The sequence below is a fragment of the Rhea americana genome, unplaced genomic scaffold (assembly GCF_003343005.1).
Source record: "Rhea americana isolate MKP2758 unplaced genomic scaffold, rheAme1 scaffold_8, whole genome shotgun sequence".
NCBI classification, from domain to species: domain Eukaryota; kingdom Metazoa; phylum Chordata; class Aves; order Rheiformes; family Rheidae; genus Rhea; species Rhea americana.
Window position 1 is genome coordinate 4,076,620 of NW_028186978.1, and position 23,937 is coordinate 4,100,556.

At 38.3% G+C, this 23,937-nt stretch overlaps 1 protein-coding gene across 1 annotated transcript in view; it reads left to right on the forward strand.

The window, feature by feature from the left end:
- The first annotated feature begins 8 nt into the window (after positions 1-8).
- The window catches only part of KCTD8 (potassium channel tetramerization domain containing 8), a 97,455-nt gene continuing 73,526 nt past the window's right edge, over positions 9-23,937 (forward strand). Inside the window, exon 1 of the mRNA XM_085322769.1 lies at positions 9-892. Coding sequence (XP_085178895.1) covers positions 37-892 — 856 coding nt within the window. The 5' untranslated portion in view covers positions 9-36. The remainder of the gene's footprint in view (positions 893-23,937) is intronic.

Sequence of the window (23,937 nt, forward strand, 5' to 3'; positions counted from 1 at the left end):
AGGGAGACCCTCCTTCGCGGCCGCCCGCTCGCAGCCATGGCTTTGAAGGAGGCGGGCGGCAGCATCCTGCCCATCAGCGACATGGTGTCGGCGCCGTCGGGCTCGCCGTTCCCCGAGGTGGTGGAGCTGAACGTGGGGGGCCAGGTGTACGTGACGAGGCACTCCACGCTGCTCAGCGTCCCGGACAGCACGCTGGCCACCATGTTCTCGCCGTGCCGGGGCGGCCCGGCCGCCGCCCGGCAGCTGCCCAGGGACAGCCGGGCGCGCTTCTTCATCGACCGCGACGGCTTCCTCTTCAGGTACGTGCTGGATTACCTGCGGGACAAGCAGCTGGCGCTGCCCGAGCACTTCCCGGAGAAGGAGCGGCTCCTGCGGGAGGCCGAGTACTTCCAGCTGGGCGACCTGGTCAAGCTGCTGTCGCCCAAGGTCACCAAGCAAAGCTCGCTCAACGACGAGGGCTGCCAGAGCGACCTGGAGGACAGCAACTCGCAGGGCAGCAGCGACCGGCTGCAGCGGGCGGCGGCGGGGGCGGCGCTGGACAAGCGCTCGGGCTTCCTCACCGTGGGCTACCGCGGCTCCTACACCACGGTGCGGGACAACCAGGCGGACGCCAAGTTCCGCCGCGTCGCCCGCATCATGGTGTGCGGCAGGATCGCCCTGGCCAAGGAGGTCTTCGGCGAGACGCTGAACGAAAGCCGCGACCCCGACCGCCCCCCCGAGAAATACACCTCCCGCTTCTACCTCAAATTCACCTACCTGGAGCAAGCCTTCGACCGGCTCTCCGAGGCGGGCTTCCACATGGTGGCCTGCAACTCCACCGGCACCGCCGCCTTCATCAACCAGTACCGGGAGGACAAGATCTGGAGCAGCTACACCGAGTACATCTTCTTCAGTAAGTGCTGCCCCGCGCCCCCCCCTCACCCCGGCGGCGGGGCAGGCCCGGGACCACCCCCGGGGGGGGGCGTTAAGCTAAAAACCGATCTGCAGCCCCCCGGGCCAGACCACCGCGTAGCTCCAGAGAAATTGTTGCTGTCACCCCAACAACTATTTTTTTTTTTTTTGCTTTTTCGGGGGGTGTGGGGGGGGGCGGTCCGAAGTGCGGCCGGGGGGCGGCCCCCTTCCCCCCCTCACCCCCCCCCCCCGGCCTGGGGGCCAGGGGGCTGCTGCCGCCGGTGCTGCGGCGGGGGCAGCCCCGGCCCCGCGGGCTGCAGCCGAGGGGGGTCGCGCCGCGCCGCTCCGCGCCGCTCCGCCCGAGCGCGGCTCTGCCGAGATGGCAGCGCGCAGCCGGGAGCGAGGAAGGGCTTTAATGTTTTCTCGGCACATTTCCTTCCGTTCCCGTTAGCGGCGGAGGGAGCACGGCCCAGGCGGGACCCCCCCACACCCCCCCGTGTATACAGCTCTTAAGTGACTCTGCCAGCGGGCTGTGCGTGGCCTTAAAGGTTTCAGGTCCCTCGCATACAGGAAAATCAAGCGATGCCGAAGGTCGCGGTTCAGTCTCACAGAAGTACCCCGCTCTGTAGGACCTGGGCCAGAGGGTGGGTTTGGACTAGTAAAACTGCAGCTGGGTGAAAACAGCAGCCTTTAGCAGAGATCCGTCCTTAAAAAAGACGCAGGTAGCCTTTTATCTCGGCGAAGCGCGAGCAGAGTTGGGTGAGCCTGTGGAAGAGACCGGCGTTTGCTGTGCATCTCCCGGCGCTGCTGCGCTCGGGCGCTCCTGCGTTACCTGCGCGCGGGAGGGATGGTTTTGTGAAACATCCCCCTGCCCCCGGCGTGCGGGGGGAGATGCAGCCTCCAGCTTCGCCAGCCCCGGGGTTAGACAGAGGCAACCTGCTTTGTGTTCGGAACCGTATCTAGGCACAGTACTTGACAGAGGAAGGAGATGAGAACAGCTCTATTCAGGGGAGAAATTAACTGAACAGCTCAGACTGCAGTATGTTAGGAAGGTGGTGGACACCCTTTTGCTGAACAGACTTGCGGATTTTGAATACAATCGTCAAAACTGTAATAAAACAGTTTTTGAAAGATTAACTGCAAAGCCTGTGAAGCATGTCATATTTAATTAAGAAATGTAAAAACTAAGTTATAGGAGAGCGTTTCACTTTTCTAGATGGACTTTATCAAGTATTTTACATAATTATTTAATTGCCCTTTCTGCGAAAAATGGACTTACTGATTTCCAAAATAGTAGAAACCCCTTATTATCAAGGAGTATGTGAAATAGCTTATTCTGGTTTTACAGAAACAGATTTTTAGGTGCATAATATTGTGCATTTGTGGTACTCATAAGGTTTGATTTGTTTTTTGGGGTTTTTTTGTTTGTTTGTTTTTTGTATCATGATCAGGTTGTTCTGTAGAACAGTGCTATAATTCAGATCAATGTTCCAAAGTCATCTCTGGTATAATATCACTGGACTATGTGGAATTACGCCAGCGATGAATTGGATATTGGACACCATGATTTTTGTTTTAATTTTAGTCTTCCAGCCTGCTATGATATGGAAAGTAAAACAGATAATTACTTAATTTTATACAGTTAGCTGAAAACTTATATTTTTATCAGATATTTTTGTTACTTTTACTTACGAGTACAAAAGAGGGCTCAGCTAGAAGTAGGTTGAAAAAAAAGAAGCATATTTTAATTTTGTTTGCTTAGCTACACATTTGGCAACTTTTTATTTGATGTAATTTCTTACATTTTTGTATAATTAGATGCCTTTTTTCCTGGAATAATAGCAACACAGAGAGAAAACTTACAAAATCACCAAAACAGGAAGAGAAACAAAGGCAATGCCTGAAATAATGCTTTAGTCTATTTCTTTTTAATTGACTAAATGTCAAATTGATGCAGACCTTTGCTAAAATAATAGTTCTTTATTAAATGTCCTGGACTTGCTGTAGCTTTGCTTGTGCAGAAGCACAAGAATCCATCAGAGGGACAGCTAACCTTGGAAGCCTGCCTTAGTGCCCTGTGCCAGGAGAAGACTAGTCAGGTTAACTGGCTGTAGACTTTCCAACAGCATTTGGCAGGACTCTGTTCCTTTCTTCACCCCTTAACAGAGCTTGATACCCAAAGAGAAGAGCAGGTGCTCCTCAAGTTGTTCCACAGTGACATGTCCCTGAGAACCCTGGAGATAAGGCAGTATCTGTTAGGAGGTGTCTGATTTCCAGAGCTCTTATATATAATGTTTAACTCAGCCCTGTGTCCTACAGGCAGAAATATCATGACAAAAAACTTTGTGGGGGCTATTGTGGTTTTATTGGTACTTGATAATTAATTGGTGCCAGCCAACAAGAAACCTACCTAATTCTCTGTTACACTGTAAAAAACCCCCATGGTTGCATTTACATTTTTTTATTCACAGAATGAACATCCTTAGCAAGAAACTGTTAGTTGTTGGTCTGTCATTATGTAGCAGGCATACAGGCTTCTTTTTGAGCATTGCTTCTGAGAACTTGTGGACAACTCTAACCTTATTCTAGTAGCAATGGATTGCAAAGTGATTGGAAAAATATATTAAGATATATATGTTTCACCCATTTCCTTAGGTCATGAGCAGCTGAATGAGTTTCTCATTGAAAGCTGCTGAGAAATGTTTGAAGGCTAAAGGTGGTCTTTAATCTATATTTTGCAAAATAGTTTTCAAGCCTGTTTCTAATACATCCCTAACTTTGCTAGGTATAATGAATGTCTACTACTTTTTTTTATGGGAATTTGGGGAATTTCTTATTTTTTTTAATGCTGCTACAGATCACATTCATCTTGGATACTACATATGCATCTATTTAATTTATAAAATGCTTAATATCCAGAGATGGATTAGTTGTTGCAGACTAATTCTGATTCAAGAACCAGAGGTTGTTTGATACTGCATACCAGGAAATAATACCTCAGCCTTTGGCAACGTGTCCTGACAAGTATAGAGACAGACATTCCTTTTTAGTATGCATAATTCCTAAAAAAATTAAGTTCTTTGCCCCTAGTGGTGTGTCAGCTATCTAATATGCAATGACTGCTTCATTTATCTACACAATTACTACATGGCCAGAATTTAACTTGCATACATGGCTTAGCACTGGAAACTGCTTGACAGATCTGCTCTATGTAACTATTACAAATCCTGTTGGTTAATAGTTGATAAAAAGAATAACTCTTTATGTTGGTATCGAAAAGGCTCTACTAGAGCATGCTACATTTTTTTTTTCTTTTTCCTGATATGTTGGCTCCAGGCCACACTCATGTGGAGTCTGAATGCTAACAGAGATGTCTGAGCTACCAAGCCTCTCACCTTAGCGTGTGTCAGGGTGACTTGGTTCAGTTAATGCAATAGTAAATGCACATGCAATTTGGGAAAGAGGCTCCAACTCTTTTGCTGCATTACCATTTCAAGCTGCCATACAGGACCACCTTATGGTGTGCGGTAGAGGACGGCCGTATCGCTGTCTCACAAAAGCAGCTTCTAGATGGAAAGAGGAGGCCAGAGTCCCTCCTTGCTTCCTGAGCATACAGCTCAACAGACCAGTTAGCTGGCCTTCCTGAGGAAAGGGTAGAATTTGTACTTTTAAGCTCTTCTGTCTTTTGTGGTTTACTGTGTCTCTCAGTAGTGCTGTATAATACAGGATTGCCTGTGCACGCTATTACTGTTTTTTTTTTCGTAGAATCTAATTGGTCTTAATGGATTTCACATTTAACATCTGCTACGCAATCTGACTTACGGATGTTGAGAGCATGATGCTCAGCTGGAAGCTTTCTGTTCTGAACTGGCATGTTTATTGTAAGAAGCATGCAGTAATATTCCATGAAAAAAACTGTCTCATGTATTCTGTTTTGACATCTTTATTTCACATATACCATTTTCTGYTTTCTTGTCTCATTTTTTTTTGTTTGTAACAGGTAACTTTTGCAGGAGTTTATGGTGTTTTTTTTCCACCCAAACTCATAGCACTCTGTGAGATTATATTGGTTGCTGTGGAAATCATCACAAACAACTGATAACAATTTTATAATCAGTGGGGAATAAGCAGTGGGAAGCAATGTAGGAAATAGCAAGTAGGAAATAATACGGTGTTCTGTTTAAAAAAATGTTTCATTTTAAGAAGAAAGCAGAAAGTGACATGTGAAACGGGGAAAACGTGTAGGTAAAATGCTGTGAGATGTTAGTTGCCCTATAAGTGCCAAATGCAGTTCAACATCCCAGAGGGATAGCAAGGGGATGGTCGGTCAGCAGATGTTGCAACAGAGCTGGGCTGCTGTTCGGAGGCTGCAGGGCGGCGGTACGAGAGCCATCCTGTGCAGGTTTCTGTGACATTTAATTCCAAACTGCTCTCCATCGTTATATTTTTTATATATCGTGATATTTTTGCTACTAGGGGTGTCTACGAAGACTAGGTTGTTGTATTTTTTAATTTATTTATTGACTTTTTTTAAAAAAAAAGGTATCACTAGGATGAGAAAAGAAAGGGGACTAAAACAGAAGTAAAAGTAAAGAAAGGCTGTTGCTCCAGGAGTAGTTTGACACTTCACTTGGAGCCTGGGTCATATGCTCAGATACTAGAGTATGAGCTTCTGGTGGTAGTAATTTAACCCTTGATGTCTGCCTCTACCACAAGCACAATATAGAAAAGCTTTAAATTTCTGACAGTATTGGAATGTAGGAATGTTTCTGGTAGGACTGTTGTGCAAAGCCCCTTAAAAGAGTTATTCTGTAGGTAGTCATGTTTATTAGTCCTGACAAGTTTGGAAAATAAACACAAGACAGCTTTAGAATATCCTGTCTTATGATTCCAGTTCAACTCTAACATAGATACAAATAAATAAATAATAGCCTATTCTTTATCTTGTCATTCCTCTAAAATAAATATAATTGAATGTAAAGGGATGAATCAAAGTGTACAGTCATAAATTGCTAATATGGGAATATTTTTCTTATACAGCTATTTGACATAAAGTAAAATAATATAGATTATAGAAATCAATATTCAAAGACATCAATTCTACTCATCATTTCAACCAAAGAACTTGATTTAAGATGTTGATTTCAAAAAAATGTGAGAATAAAAAAAAAAAAAAACAAAATCATCATTTTAATAACATTAATAAAGAAATAATGCAAACAATCTGAGCTGTTCTACAGGAAGTGCACAGACACTGCTGCCATGAAAACTATTCTGTAAGAAACTATGGAAATAAGTAAGACGCAGTAAGTCTGATCTGACTGTGATTACTTTTTAAACGTTACATCTAGTTTTTGCACTTCTTGCAATAAAGTTATTTTTTTAAGCACTGTAGAGATACTTTAATGTTTGGAGGTAAGGAGTGGAAGTGTTGTACAATATTTTAAAAATAAAGTTACAGATCAACTTAGAAAACTGGATGTTACTGGATATTAGAAACCAGGATCAGTACTAGCAATATGCACCTAGATGCAACAGTGTTTACTTTTGATACTGGAAATCAGGAACATACTGATTTTGATACTACTACAGACTTGTATTTCATGTGAATGACTTGGGAGCAAAGTTACAGTGTTGGAGAAGCTGGCTTTGCTGGATCGGTAGCATCATTTTGCAGGAAAACTGCTTCCTGGTGTTGGATCACTTCTGTATTTTCAAGGATTTATGACAGTCCTTGCTGGGAAATTTTTATTTTTCCACAGTGGGATGAGAAAATTGTATTTTATTTTATTGTCAGTGTGAACTTCTAGTTACCTAATGCTCAAGTACAGAATTTATGTGAACAAAGCAGTTTTTCTCACAGTACTGTTCCAGCCACAAGATTTAAAATTAAAACTAAAGTTTCTAATGATAAATGATCTTTCACAATGTATTTGTTTTCTCAGTGCAATATGGCTAATATCTCACTGCTGATTTTCTGCTTTGCAGCAAATACCAAATTAAGTGTACTGCGTTGAGAATTTGCGTGATGAACAGAAGTTTACTGAGCATTACACCAAGGGGGAGCTCATCAGCGCGCACACATCCTCTTTCTGACACAGTTCCATGTTTAAGCAGAGGTTCCCAGAAGGAGAAAAAGTCAAACTGCTCAGGCAGCTCTCAGAGATATCAAAATGACAGGGGCACGAGGAAAAACTAAAGTGGTAAAAAAGAAAAGCCCTCTCCCTGAACAAGCTCAACGCTAGCATGGCCTGAGCAAAGCGCCTAGAAGCAATCAGTTGTATTTTGACAACTTCTCAGGTGAAGGGCTGTATCTTTGCTGAGTCAAATATCTAAATGGAGAAAATAGGAAATATATATAAGCACGTATGCAGCCTTTTTACTCCTGAACTGCTCAAAGCCAGTGTGGTGCCTGGTGGAGCTCCCTGCCAGCTTAGTATTGCTCTGTGTTGCCTCAGCAACTAGGCAGATCTGATCGTAGATCCTGGCTGTTACTGTAAGAGAAGTGAATCGCATGGCCATGCTCTGGACCCCCCTCCTTTCCTACCACCAGTTTTGGATTACTTCACTGCCAGAGTCCTGCCAGAAGCCTGCAAAGTCAAACTGGTCACGATCGTGTCGAGAGAGCTTTACCACATTGCAGACGGGTGGCTTGGTTGCTGTTTGGCTTGGTATAATTGTTGAAAAAAGCTGGAGTCACTCTGCCAGATAATATCCTAACCATGCAAGCAGAGCTGGATCAGTTTGTGTCTGAGGATGACTTTATTTCATTTCTGATGACGAAGGCTTTGTCTCTTAAAGCAGCAGGAATACTAATGGCACTCCAAAATCACGTTCTTCTATAAACTAAGCCAATTCTAGTGGAAAATCCTTACAAAATTATTAGGGAAATTTAATTTTGTTTTAGCAAATGAAATGCTTTGTGGTGGATTTCCTGGGGAAGTCATTTACTCCAACTTGATAAAGCTGTGTATTCCTTTTGAGAAGAGATAATCATTTATATTCTAGTTGAAATTCATATATTGAGTAAATGTTGGGGGAGGGGGGGGAAGCTCTATGTCTAAACTGAAATTACCATTCTTAGCATAGTTTAAATACTTTGCTTTACAAATACTTTGTAGATTTGACTTTTTTTTTCTTTTTTTTTTAATTAAGCAAATCTGGCCCTTGCACATTTAGCTTTTGTCTCTCATAAGCGTTCAGGATTATTCTCTGATTTTGAAATTGACTCCAAAGTCCCATTAACAGCTGCAATGCAAACCTTCATTGGGACTGAATCAGCAAATAGTCTTGGGCTAGTCTTTCACATAAAAGTGAAATTAAAATTACATGAGTATTCGTTTTCATAATTGTTTCTGGTACACATATGCCTGGCAGGAGGCAAGCAGTGATGATTTGCAGTTTTCATAGCATTTATAGAAATTAATGCCATGCTATCTACAGTTGTGTTTATCAGAATGTAGCAACAAAAATTATGTCACATTTTGACAAATTAAGTCTCAGAAGACATTTGAATGAAAGAGTACATCTTACTGTTAGGTATCACTATATTCATATAACCACATCTCTAAATATTTTCAGAACTTTACCGCGCATAAAATGTGTCACAGTGATGTTAATGAGAGTTCCATATTTCTAGCAAAGAGATTAATACGCTTTAAAAATGTTTTTGAAAATATGATTTCTTCTTTATGCAATTACAGTAGTAGTTCCAGTACTATCTTAGTACTGTCTTAAAGTGTGCTCAAAACAAGATTCAAAATTTGGGCGCTTCACTTTTACTCATTCTTTGCTCCGTAGAGGTCTGCCTGGCCGTAAGGAGCCTCAGGACTCTTCTCAGTGATAGGCAGAGCAACGGGTCCTTCATCAGCATTTTGCAGCTGAGAGTAACTGGGTCAAAATTCAGTTATTCCCTTTCTCGTTGTTCCCCGTGTGCCCAGACCCTGTGGTAGGGGCTCTGAGCCAAGGAGGCGCAGATGGGAGCCGGTGCCTCCGGGGCAGTGCCGCTGCCTCGGGGCTGAGCGCGCCTCGGGTTTGCAGCACCTTCCTAGCGCTCCCCGCCGCCTGCCCCGTGCCTGACCTGTTTTGCTCCAAATGACATGTACTTAGTGAATAAAGGAAACTGTAATGGATTATAAAACACATTAATAAAACTTCCTTTTGAAAGGAATACTGCAACACAGTCTTTAAAAATACTGTAAACTCAATCCAGAGCAGACAGTTCGATCACAAGTGCAGGTACATAACAGAAGAATAACTAATACATCAAAGTAGATATATTGAGCATCAGTTTTAGGGGAGAAGGAGAGGGTTGAGCAAGTGAAGAGAGAAATCAAGGCCTTTCATGAATTTTTGTCAAAGAAATTAAAAATTCCATGTTTGCACAGCATAGGTTCAGTCCTATTAGACATAATACATACAGAGATGTTCTCTTTACATGGCATTTATAATTCAGGAGTGAAATTAGAGAGGTTTATGTATATATATTTATATAAGCAAACAACGGTAATCTTCGGGTGCGTTTTTATCTTTTTCATCCTCTTTGTTTTTTACTCTTTAGTAGTATTAACAAATATTCCCAAAGAGAGATGAATTGATGCTCAGGGACTTGCATTTTGTTGTAAACAAACTGCTACAGCTTAAGTTACTGGTGAAAGTTTTTCATATTTTATTAAACAGAAATGGTTATAAGTTCTTGTAAGGATTACAACTATATGTAGTATATGGAAGATATCATTTCATTAACCGCATGGCACCTTCTGAGTTATCACAAAAGTGTACTATCCTTCCAAAGACTTTTACTAGTTAATGTTTTATATATTTCTCAGATATCTGTGAAGCTCTTCTGTTAAATAATAGGAGGAGAGTAATATCCAAATTCTAATTCATGCATGCCTGTATGCGTGGTAAGTGTAAAATGTGTACATATGTGGTTAGTAGTATTCATACATCTACAAGTTGGCACCATTACTTATAATCTAAACTTTTTTTTTACCCAGTAAAGTTAGCAAACCCCCTTCTTTATCCAATTTTACGTTATATTACTAATAAAATGTCTGCATCTTTTTATATGATAGTTGCAGTTTAAAAGAAGAAAGAGTTAAAGCAAATACGTGTCATATTACTCCTCAGTATGATTTTTAATGGTCAGGTGTAAGGTATTCTTATCCTACTCCATGAATAAACAATTTACCAACATAAAAGAACTTACTGAGGGGAAGGAATTTTCCTGTGGAAGATGAATTCACTTTTCCATGTCTTGATTTCATTATCTACTTAGTGGTGACAAGCTGTGTATAAAAAAAAAAGTAAGGAGGCTCAGCAAGTATTACATCACCTATTAAAAGTAGGAGAAATGCAAGATTTTTCTGTCCCACAGAGATGTTTAGTTGTATTTCATCTTTTTTTTTCTATTTTTCTTTCTTTCTTCCTCTTGTGTTTTGCATTTTTTCTCTCTTTTGTTTAGCTAATTGCCTTAATTCCCCCTTTGCTTCAAAACCTGAGGGTCTGAAGGCATGTTTGGGTGAGCTCTTTTTTTTTTTTACCCTGCTCTGAGCTGTCTGGATGCAAGACATACTCAGAATGGAAGTCTGATAGTGGTATTTGCTTGGCCCTGTACCTAAATAAATGTACATTATCGACAGGACAGGTATGGTTGATTTCATTTTCAAATGTATTTAGTATTTCAGTGAAAAAGCATGGACTTAGTTAAAGGTTTTGAAATGTTTAGATTTCTAATATTTTAAATATCTAAAAGCCAGGAAGAAATCTACCTATTCTTTTCTTCCTTTACCCATCGATAAGCAAAATTACAGCATGAAACTTGTAAAATTCGTATCCATGAAGTATTTGTATTATTAATTCAGCATGTATGTTTGATTCTGTATAATAAAGGAGACAGTGTCAATATTTGTATATAAAGAAAAGTATTTTATAGATGACTTGTCTTACTAAGACCCAGAATTTTAAAGTCACAAATTTGCATATACTGCATTTTGATTATATACATAAATTAAAATATTACTCCCATAACTTGACCCTTACTAACAGTTTATTTAAACCAGATGGTATTTTTTCTGCCCGTTAGTCAAATCCCTGTTAATAACTATCATACCTGCAAAATTTCCAGAGCAATGATAAATATCTATTATGCATATGTAAAACTATTCTCTAATGCTTCTGGTCCTTAATCCAAGGTTCTTGTATTCTTATTCAAACTCATGAATACAAAATAATATGAAAATCAACTACAAAAGGGTTAGAAGGCAGATAAAACAAGTCGGTAAAACAGAGTGCCAGCAATTTAGTTTATGTAATGTGAAGACAATACAGTGGGGAAAGATTAAAACTAAACAACATTTTTGCTAGTTTTTGCTAATAAATACCTTTTCTTTTCATTTTTTCTTACTGTTGCCCATTTACAGCCAGTCACTTCTCAGAACTGTCCTTTTCAGACAGCTCTGTTACTGTTCTGTTATTGATCCCTACTGTGGCTTTTTAGTTGTTCAGAAATGGAGTGGATGTATGGCTACACTTGCCTTTGCACATATTTTTATCTCTTTCCATTGTTTAGGAATACAGAAGGGTAGTATAAAGGATATTAAAAAAAACGGTATACAGCTTTATAAAAGTGTGGTCAATATTACTGAAGTTTCTGGTACTTCAAGGGAAAGAACAAGTAACAATAATTCCATTATTTATGATGCAGGATATAGTGAGCCAGTTCTGTTGAGATTGTGTCCGTCCTGTCTGGTTGCCAGTATTTCTTTGTCAAACACCATGTCTTCCTTTTTAGGTGACTTATCTGTTTAAAGTATCAGTTCTTCAGAGCAAAAACTGCCAATTTCTATATAGATATATATGCCTTATGCACTATCATAATAAAAAACAGTAAACAAAAATACATAAGGAATATAATTAAGAATAATTATTGCAATTCATAATCCTGCTTGGAATATTTACTTTCCTGTATTTGTGGAGCTTAATTTCTCTTTCTGTTAGCAATCCCTCAGAAGGCTATGCATATTTACCTCTTTTAATGTTGTCAAAGCTCGTAAACATCAATTTCTGACCATTTTATTTTTTCTGTGAAATTTCTTCAGGCTTGCAGTATGTCTTTGGGGAAGTAATAACTGAATATAACATTTCTAAATTTTACTTCACCAGAATTATAGGACAAAGTCCATCTGTCTTTGCTACCGCTCATGAAAGCATTTGGAATAACAAATAGCAATATCCGTTTGCGTCAACGTAATCCTATAATTCCTTTCTTTAAAGTTGAAGATAGTTTTCAAAACTATTTCAGTTATTCAGTATGTGGCATTTTTAGTACTGGTGGAATTTTTGAACTTTTAATGCATAACATACTTGTTTTACATATTCATGTGATTTTTAGCTGTCTCACTCTAGCCCCTAGTCATTATAACACTCACATTTTCATTCATATCCTTTCATTACTTAACTTTTTTCACCTGTGATTGAAGTAGTTGGGTGTCTGAATTGGTGGAATTATGCCCCTAAATAATTCCGCCTGTGATCACATTTAATTACAGGAAAAGGAATGCACTCACTGCAGAAGAGATTAGGCTAAATGCCGTCTACATAATCAGGTCCTTGGTGACTGAATTCTGGCAGCATTTCCTTCCTCAGTTCAGTTGCTGCAGATAGGATGAATAGGATCTGTGCAATCTGTGAAAGTCCCTGTTTTGGTCCCCTTTGGAATATAAAGTTCTCTTTTCCTGATTTGAGGGGAACAACGCGGAGTCAGGAGAGAGCTTGGTGTTGGCGTTGGGCATCCCTGCCGAACGTGCGTACCTCACCTGGCCTCACGGAGACCCCGGCAACTTTAACTGCAAGATACAAAGGAGAAAAAAAAAAGAAATTTTGATTTACCTTTATAACTACTTAAAAAAGTTTTATTAATAACTTCTTATTATTGCAGACATGTGACTGTATACAGACCCATCTATATTGTCATGCTTATGATACACAAAATCTTTGTAGGAGCTTGTAGGGTTTTCTTAGTTTCACTTTTTAAAGAGTGTAAAACTGTTCTGAAGTTCGAGAAGATGCATTGATTTCTTTTTTTCTCTATTTTTAATACGTGGTTTTGGACTTGGTATTATCCTATTTTAATCAATAGCAAGGCTACAAGCAAAAATAGTTTTTAAAAATGGAAACGGGAATCATATTTAAGAACAATATGAATCTAAAATAAAGGTCCAAATCAATGCTTACATTCCTGAATGCATTTTCAGAAAATTCATCTAAGTTCATTGAGAATTTCCACCTGTACTTTAGGTACCAGGCATGCAGTAGGGATAGAAGAATTTAAGTTTAGCCTGCTGGTCTGGAAATCTGTTTTTTCTTACCATCTTCATGACTGGCAAGAAGCTGCGCTTACTTCACTTCTTCCTTATCTTGTTGTTACATTAGAGGCTTAGCAAGAGGAATTTTGACCTTTTTACCAACGTTCACTTAATTTCTCATAGTAATTAGCTCTAAGTCTGTAATATGGACAATTGCATCAATTAATAACAGCAAAACTACGGTATGATGGCAACAGTGGTAAAGCCTATTGACTCATCAAGCAGTAATGTAGCATTGCAAGTTGCAGAATAATTCAAACTGCTATTTCAAAGTGGGTTGCCATCGTTTCTGTTCAAGAATGTACATGGTATTCAACTGCAGATCAATAAATAAAGCCTATTAAATATTGCACATGATAACTGTATAAAACTCTCAGCTTTCTCTCTTAAAAGATTTACAAATCCCTTACACATGTTTCAACCTGATGTAGGGAAAAACCTTTGCAACGTTAGGGCAGTCCAGTGTTGGAACAGCTTGCACAGTACGGCCGTGCAGGTTGTGGCATCTTTGGAGGTTTCCAAGACCTGACTGGATGAAGCCCAGAGCAACCTGGTCTGATCTCATAGCTGAGCCTGCCCTGAGCAGGGAGCTGCACTAGAGACCTCCTAAATTATCATGTGATTCTGTTGTATGATGTAATTTAACTTAGTTTTGGGCATTGGCTATTTGAAATCAGTTCTTGGGAAAGGAAGAGTAAACTGTTGGCAGATAAATTAAGTAGACTCTAAAGAGATGTGAATTTTGATTATTCTGAGGATCTCAAGTTTCAAAAATCTAACTTCACATTTACTTAGTTTTATGTGTTCTTCTTCTAGTCAGAATTGAAACAAATGTGCCAGGAGCAAGTTTCTTCTTACAGTCTTTCTGTTCCAAATTCAAAGCCATGGAATGTCAGGTAGGCCACAGATAAGAAAGTTTCTGAGAACATTTTCAAAATTGTTATTGGTTAGGACTATGGGAGCTGATCCCTTGTAGCTGTGATGTAATGTACTGCTACAAACTTCACTCTAAATGCCTAATACTACATTTAATATAAAGTTACATGTAATTGTTGGAAATAAGAGGAAGAACATTTTCCTCATCAGATGATGATTATTTTGATCCTACCTCTTTTGTAGTATCATTATGAATTGTAAAAATATTGTCATAATATATTCACACTGAGGACTTGGTCAAAAGAGATGAAAGACAAACTAAAGTGGGGGTGTTTGGATAGATTATCAGGCTTTTAAATAGTTTTGAATGGTGGTTGCCTTATTCTTTTCCTTACTGACATGACATTTTCTTTAGTTCCTCTCATAAAAATTCAGCAAAGGACTACTATTTAATCCTATAGTCATTTTTATTGTCCTTCTGTATATGTTCTGCAAATAAATGTGTCTGAATACCTTGGATTTCTTTCGGATATTCCCTGTTTTCTGTCTTTTTTTTTTTCCAGGGTTGACTTTCAGATACTTTCTTGCTTGAGCTTTTCATCCGCTATATTTTTTTCACCTGGCATAGCCTGAATCAATTTACACAGCAACTGAAAATGCAGTGAGCAGCTTTTTTGTAGCTTAGAAAACTTAAAATTATAACGCAAATGTGAACAATGCTGAACTACTTTTTTTTTTTGTGGTCGCCATGGTTTTATATTAATTTATCTGTAAGTACTGACTCATTAATTCATACCTTCCTGTTAAGATATTCCTGCTTCTGGCAGATTTCTCCAGATACCTGGTGTTTAATAGGAAAATGTCAGAAACCTCATATGGCTAACTGTAGAATATATACCACATGAGGGCAATCTCTATTTTGACTTTGTCACGCTGTAATTTTAGTTGTATTCCAGTTGCTGGAAGGTCTTTTGTGCCACCTGTGATTTAGCACCATGAAAAACTAATAAAATGAAAAGAGAAAAAAAGATGCATTAGAACTTCTTTTCCTTTTATTGATTTGTTTTAAAACTACAGATCCTCCATATTTTCCATAGTGCATCTGCAATAAAATGCTAAGATATAGTGTGTATTTCCATTGGCATTAGTGGTGATGGTGGGATTGGGCAGATGGGCAGAGGTATCTTTATTCATGTAAATCCACTTGGAGTAGGTTTGGAGATCTTGGTGGTGTTTACCAGTCTGTCCCTTTATGTCCATGTTGAATATGGTATAGAGCCTATATGGCTCTGGGTTCAAACCCCTCTTGCTTGGCCGTACTTCTGCTTCTGTGAGAGTGGTGGAGATGGTTCCTCTGGGCACACTCTGCCAAGGAACAGCAACCACAGGGTTTCCAGCACTTACTGGAAGTTGAAAGGCCAGCCTGTTCCTTTCCTCCTCAGTTGGTGTTGTGTCCTTGAAGCAGCGGATCATGGAATTTAGCACCTCAGTGATCTGCATAGGATAGGCTCCTTATTTTAAGGCTATTATTCCAGGCCCGTTTCCAGACTCTAATTGATGTCATAACTCTGGTTATGTCTATGTCATAAGCTTCAAGCTTTTTTTGCAACATTTAGGGCCAGATACTTACTACATTTTTAAATTAAAAGCCTGAAGTTCAGGTATGATCATGTGAATCAGGAGCCTAGTTATCTATTCTTCAATGTTTTCAGCTATCTTTTCAGCATTCCTAAGGCTATCATTGAAGCTTCAGCAGCAATGCAGCAGCATTGTATTTCCAAATATTTTTCAAAGCAAGAAGACTGTTAACATATGTAAAATATAGAAGTACACACATATACTCTCTCTGTATATACACACACACATATATATTAAACCTGTAATCAATTTTGTTGTCCTTTGTATCTTCTACCAGTAAATGTCTTCTCATATAAATATATATATATATATATATATATATATATATATATGGGTGGGTATGTGTATATGTGGATATATATATATAAAATAAATTAAAGGCATTAACTGAATTGTGATATCATGGCTAAATATTCTGATTGAGCCATATTATAATAGTTGGAGAGCCATATATATAAAGTTCTTTAGGAAAAGACTAATCAGTATTTTTACTGATTATGTCATTGTCATGCTATGTATACTTGTCAAGATACTTTACCTCCCTTTTCTGACATTTATAATCACAGAATCAGTAAGGTTGGAAGGGACCTCTGCAGATCATCTAGTCCAACCCCCCTGCTCAGCAGGGTCACCTACAGCATGTTAGACAGGGTTGCATCCGGGCGGGCCTTGAAGATCTCCACAGAAGGAGACTCCACAACCTCTCTGGACAACCTGGTCCAGTGCTCCGTCACTCTCACAGGGAAGAAATTCCCCCTCACGGTCAGGCGGAACTGCCTGTGCTTCAGTTTATGCCCATTGCCTCTTGTCCTGTCACACGGGACAACTGAAAAGAGTTTGTCCCCGTCCCCTTGACACCCTCCCTTCAGGTACTCGTACACATTGATCAGATCCCCCCTCAGTCTTCTCTTCCCCAGGCTGAAGAGGCCCAGCTCTCGCAGCCGTTCCTCACAGGGCAGGTGCTCCAGCCCTCTGATCATCTTCGTAGCCCTACGCTGGACTCTCTCCAGTAGCTCCATGTCTCTCTTGTGCTGAGGAGCCCAGAACTGGACACAGTACTCGAGATGAGGCCTCCCCAGGGCTGAGTAGAGGGGCAGGATCACCTCCCTCGACCTGCTGGCAACAGTCTTAGTTGTACTGATACAATTCAGTGTTTTTTTGCCGTATCATATGTAATTGTCATTATTTCATACATTCTTAAATAGTTAAACAAATATGTCAGTGATCCTTGGCCATTATTAGGATGTTAAAATAATTCATTTTATAATATTATTTGTAATAAAAAAAATCCTAAATTATTGCATACAAACTAAACACTCTTTATTGCATTTTGATTCAAAGCTTCTTGAGGCCTTTTAATTCTTCAAAGATTTAATAAAGATCCAGGCTATATACAGTTATCAAATATAAATATTGATTTAATAACCATTTTATGCAGTGGTGAATCCTACATCAAATACATAAAAATTATGTTATCAAATATACAAAGTTATGCTAAAGTAATTCTGCTTTTTGTATTTTTTTTTTGAATTTTACTTTTTAAGTAGGCATTTTTATCTGCCTGTTTCTTTTTTAAGATTATGATGCTGCAGTCCTCATTGGCTAGAAAGGCAGACTCAGTGTCATGTAAATCTATTTTCTCTTTATTCTTTTGTTTCCAAAATTAGCAGTGCTTCTACAGTGTTATTGGAGAAAAAATGACCATATTTTAATTAAGATACAAAATCTTGCCATATGAACTTTCAGAGCCATTGATATAGCATTGGTTCTAAATAAAATTTTGCTCTGACGTGGATGATACAGGATAGCTGCACCAGCCAAATAATATATAACAGTTTGTTGCTAAATTTCTGGGAAGAAGTAGACCACAGAATTACTTAATTACCACAGCAGGATTCAGAGGTTACAACAAATTGTAGAAACAATAAATAATACTTATGTTTATACATAATAATTGATCTTTGTAATAACTCTGCAAAATTTTTTAAATTATAATGTGTGTTCTCTGTTGGCTCATGTTATGTATAATCCACTTCACCTGCAGAGTCAATCCCAGCAAAATAGGTAGATTCCTTTCCTTGTCTGCTGAATGATTGTAGATAGTTGTATAGAACACAAAATACTGGAAAGTCAGGGCTACAGGGACAGGAATATTCTTGAAAGATAAGACTGAGCCTTCAACTAATAGAGATGCAGGGGCAAAACTCAAGAGCGCCTGATTTTTGGTCCTTCAGTCCATTTGTTAAGTTTTGATGCTTTGCATGTAGCGTAAGTTAGAGAGTGAAGACTTAAAATTGAAAATGTGAAACAAAATACGTGGTAACTAAGAAAAAAATGCTTTTCTGCAAAGAGATTCCTGTCATTAAATATGTAGAATTTTATTTTTAAGTTTTGGAAAAAGTTGCTCCAAATGAAGTTTAAGGGAGTAAAAGCTCTGATGAGACTGTCTCGCATGTAGCAGTATAATCTGGTGGAAGATATTGTAATTATCAAGTCAAGGAGTCCCCATAAGACAAGGGGATTTTATGCCTTTTCTTAATGAAAAATAACTAATAATGTATGCAGAGATGTTATAAATAAGATGTATAGGTATTAAAAGCATTTGATGGAAGCTGGCAGAATTTCACCTGCCATATTGCAAACCTTTTTTTCTTTGTTATAGTGTATTTTGTACACTAGATGGCAGTGCATTAGCACTAGTGTATAGTAGGGGAATAGATTTAATTTATTCTAGTGGGGAAGAATCCTTCTGTTTCATGTTTCCTTTTACATACATCGAAGAATTGCATGTAGAAGGCTATGTAATGGTTAGCCACATACGCATGTGCAAAGGGAGCTGCAGATTAGTTCCCCTCTTCCTATGTACAAATGAAAATCCATTTAAAGCGACAGAGCCAGACTTGCACTGGCTGGAGGTGAGATGAGCTGGTGCACTCCCTCTGTGCTTTTTCCAGCGGCTGGCTGACAAACACCACCAAATGGCATGGAGAGAGAAAGAAGAAGGGCTTCCCAGGAGCAGTGTGTGATATTGCTACACTAGGGTGTATAACTGGAGAATTCAGCTGTGTAGGTTGTCTTGCCATTTCCAAAACCCAACCCTAATAACGTCAAAGGTATCGTGGGTATCCCCCTTTTTTCTCCACGAGTCTCCCCTTCCAAATTAGTCTGTCTATTCTGATTTTCTTACTGCTTTATATTTTTTCTCTTTTTCTCTCAGAAGTAGTTGTATGCCTTCTCTTAAGATAGCTTCAATATATGTAGACTCATTGTTAAAAATGTTCATCCGACCATAAGCACTATCAAGTGAGGAAAAATCATTATTTCCATTTTATAGACAGGAATGAAGTCAACAGCATAAAATGTACAAAGGCAGTTAAGTAGCTAGCATTTGGGAATTAGAACGTTGAGTATGTATTTACTTTGGACTGAAATTTGAAGGCCTTGTGTAGGTTTTACTATATTTCCTTTTTTTTTAACTGAGTCTCCACTTAGAGAAGTTCCAAATGAAGTTTGAAATGAAGAAGATGTGAGCTAGAGATTTAGTTCCAGAAAGTTAATGATATAAAAATAAATACAAAGCATGGAAAATGTTGTCGTAGACTGAGTAGTTGCCATGATGGGCCAATATAGTCAGTCCGAAGTCGTAAGTCTTTCACGTTGCGATTCTGCCAGTACACTGTGCCTCCTAGCACCGCTCTAGAGCCGTTCTTTTGAAAATAATGGGCAAAGAACTGTTCTGTGGAAGCTTCATATAAAACACTTTACTAAGTTAAAGCTAAGAATACATGCAGACTCTGAGCAGATTGCTTCACAGTTTTGGGCCATATGTTGACTACACTAGGAAGCCAGGATTATTAAAAGCATTTGCCTTTTATTTTCTGAGTCTCTACTGTTCATATGTGCAGTCTTGAGTTTACTATCATGAAATAAAATCTCCATCTAAGCCTGTACAGGCAGGAAGTAGGATTTTGAAGACTAGCAAATATCAATAGAATATACAGTTAAAATAAAAAGAAAGATTTAGTAACTTTAGTTAGTAGCAGAAGCAGAAAAAAGTAGTAATAGTAGAAAAAAGAAAGAAAAGGGGCCTGAAATAGGAATGACAAATTCTGTAAGAAACAGCCAACAGAAAGAAGATATGAAAGAGCCAGAAAGGAAGATGTCAGGAAGTCAACAGCTGCCAAGGAAATAATTTTGTCTACGCAAATTTCCCTGAGAGTCTCTTTCTGGTGGCATTTGCTCAAAAATAAGATCATTGTTTCAAGTTTCAGTTAAATTTATACTTACAGGAAGTCCAATTTGATGCAATGTCTTTATCATGCTCACTGAGTTAAGCATTTTAAAATCAGGAGAGCTCTTGCCTGGGGCTGGGAAGAATACTGGCATGAATACATTTTCTTAAAGAAAATTTAACTAAACTTGGTGTCTCTTGCGACCTCAATGCGTGTAGCTTCTGCCTTATTTATTCAGTTTTATTTTATTTTTGCTACCTCCCTACTGAATAAACAGGATAAAAACAAATTGAAATACAGAAAAAATATATTTTATCTGCTTGTTTTTACTGAATTTGCCATAATAGTTGAAATTTCATTAATACTGCTGGAAGGAAGACTGAAGGAATGTTTGCCTATCTTCTACTTCGACGTTCACAGAAACAGAATCTTCTTGCAAAATAGGCCATTGTTGTCCCAAATGTCCAAATGCCCAAAATGCTGTCATTTTGGGGTATCACAGAAGTGTTAGTCCTGCATATAATTTATTACCTGATTCTGCCAGAACAGAACATGCAGATGCCTTGCTATAAAAATGCAGTATGAATTATATTTGATAATAGATCTCAAAGATTCCACTTAAATGATTTAGGGAGATCAACAAGTGGTGCTGTATTGGAATTTGTCATGAATTTCATGCTAGAGAGTGAGCCTAATTTGGGGGGCAGCAATGTGGGAGGTAGAAGTTGCTGGTTCTTCAACAAATGATTGAATATAGAACTCTGACCTCCCAGATGTATCTTCTAATTGTCAGGTTAGGCTGTCAAAGGAAATACCTATCCACTTTGCAAAAATGTTTTTTCTTTCTGAATTTGAATGTAAATATAATGACTTGAAGGTTTTCATAAAACAGAAACTTGTTTTCTGATTAGCCTTCTTCAGATCAATGGAGAGCATGATGTAGAGTTGTTTGAGGGAAAAGTCATGAGACACCTTAAAAAAATGTATATTTATATGATCAGCATTTTATAGAAACCTGAGTTCGGGGAGGTTGGTTTTTGAGGTTGAGAGGTTGTTTTTATGTTTTGGTTTGTTTTTGTTCTCTTTTTCCCAAATATTTTGTGGTCAGATGATGAATTGAGGTGTTTGCTTTGTACAGGATCTTTAGAAAGGCTGAAAAAAAGAAGTCATATGGAGAGTAATGGAATTCCATCCAGAGTTTCAGTCTTTCAGTCTTCTGAGCAAACAGTCTCACAGGCTGGATGATAAAAGTATCTAGCAATGGACTGGCCCAGTGATAAAAGTTCTTTATCATTAACATAATGATATTTTTACAGAAACTCCTCTAATCAATCTGGATAGTGTACAGATCAAATTCCAGCTAAAAAGAAGAAAGATATATTGTAGACTTTCAATGTAAGTACCAAAGAAACATAGCATCTGTATTTTTAAAATACAAGAGAGTATCATTAAAATCTGATTATCTCATTGGTAGTTTTGTGGCTCCTTTTTCACTTTTTTAACAGCCATGTCCAACACTTTGGGGAAGCAACAGCAACACTCTTCTTTTTGTTTGGGCAAGCCAAGAGAAAAATAGTGACTTCCCTTGTAGGAGATTTTTATTCTGCTCATGAGGCAGTTTTGATTAGAGCTGAAGTACAAATGAATGACAGGATTCTTCAGACCAGCCAAATGACTTGTCTTTACTCATATCCATGATATACATTAGGTCTGCATGTCAAGAATCAGGCTTTGCAAGTGTTAAGGTCTACATGTGTTAAATTTTCATATCCATAATTCAAATTTCATTTCCTCAAAAAGGCAGTGTGCTCTTCCAGGCTATTTTATTGGGTTTCCTGTGATGAGGTCTTTGAAAAACAAAGTGAAATGTCAAGTTCATCTAATCCATCCACTTTTGATAATTTGACATTCATAAAGAAAATATTCTAGGTGTTTTCTCTAGACTAAAGGGTTGTGTTTTCTCTAGACTAAAGTGTTGTTTATGGATTTCTACTGCTGCTTTCCCTCCTCAATATTTTGCTTGCCTGCTTCTGCTTCTGAAATGTTATCTTCATACAGAGTAACACTGCTAAATTAATTCTAGCATTTGTCATTATGGCTTTTATGCCATCCAATCAATTATTAGTCAGGTTTTGTGGATGACATTTGAGTTACTCTAACCATCATCTGGAAGATATCATTCTGACTCATTGGACTTCGCAAAAGCATCCTATCATAAATTCAATTTTGAATGGCTTTTCTTGTCATAGATATCCTTGAAAATATTCTTTAGCAATCCTGTTGTCCTTCCATTTTCTGCCTTGTTCATCCTTGGACCTATATAGGTTTTTTCTCCTTTTGCCATCATTTTCTGGACAGGCTTATAAATTATTTCATTATCCTATACACTATGATACCATTTTTCTTTTACCTTTCTTTGCTCAATCTTGATATTTATGTATATTTTGATTTTTTTCCTGTTATTCTTAGTTTTTCTACCAGTGTCTTTTATCTTAACTCTTTTTATTCTGTTTTGTCCGTTACCTTTATATATTTTTAAATTTAAAATCTATTTATCTATATAATTGTCTATGATTAGAAGACATTGTTCTTCCAGTGACTGAAGACTTTATACTCAAGGGTTTTTAAAATACAGTCTACTCTAGCTCAGATTACTTTTTATTTCATTTCCAGAAAAATTAAAAAGTTTAAAATGCATCAGTTTCTATTTTTTATTAGTTGTGTTTGCTTTTCATCTCCATTCTACAAGACATATGGGAACAGTTGATTTTCTTGTTTCTGTTCCTTAACCTTTTCTTCCTAAGATCATATTTTGTTCAATGTCAATGTTCATTCTTTGGATGACAGATCAAAGACTAGGATGCAAAATGTCATGCTTCCTGATTAGTTTTTCCTTTAATTCCTATGTTCTAAAATATGGAACATACTTAAAGTTCTTCATTTCTATTTCCTGCTTTTGGTTGCTGCCATAGATTCAAATCCTCAGTCCTGCTGAAAAGCTAATTGGTCTGCTAGAGGGATGCTTCAGGTGCAAGTGCAGAAAGGTGTAGCTCTGCTATAGTCTGCAGAGCTTTTGTGAATACTTTCTGCCACAGAAACTACAGCACTAGCCAAATCAGCATTTATCATACTCTATCATTTAACTGTCCTGAATTAATAACCAAATTTAGAAGCATATACTCTCCTCTTTACTATCCCTTACTTATTCTGGTCCCTTTTTATTATTTCACATCTACATATTTCTTTTCTGGGACCTTATGGAGTTGGTTCCTCTTTTTAACGAATTGAACTACTATTTTTTGTAGCAAATACCTGTCATTTCCCCTGCAGATGCTACTCACTAGGCATGGGGAGGGATAGGAACAAGACCTGCTCATGGTGTTTATAATGCTCCTAACATTAGAAAGGCTTAAGTTTTCTAAAATGTAGAGATCATGTTTCCTTTCCTTGACTGAACAAATGTAGATTTTAGAGATGTCCATTCAGCAAGATCATTTAGCTTATGAAGAAATTTAACTTGACTTTGAGCACTTAACTTGGAGCATTTAACTATTATGAGTTGATGTCTATATTCAATCAGTTTTTATTTCATTAAAAATGCAGTTGACTGTCTCATAACAGTGTATGAGTGTATGAGAAACTTTCTAGGTGTCTCACAGTGTATGGAGAGGTGTGTGTATATAAACATGGACAGAACATTTTGGTTACAAAATAACCTTTCTATCAGCTTTTTTTTCAATCTTTCTTCTTTTTCCCATAATGTAGTTACACCTTCCCTTGAAAAATCCGTTTTTCTACACTCCTACCTATCACTGAGCCAGTCATCATCAAATCTGGAGATTCAAAGTGTGTATTGCAAGATGTGAAAATTTGTTCTTGGATTTTATATTTGTGGAAAAAAAGGTTTATTTTTTCTATTTCTCTTTTCCTGC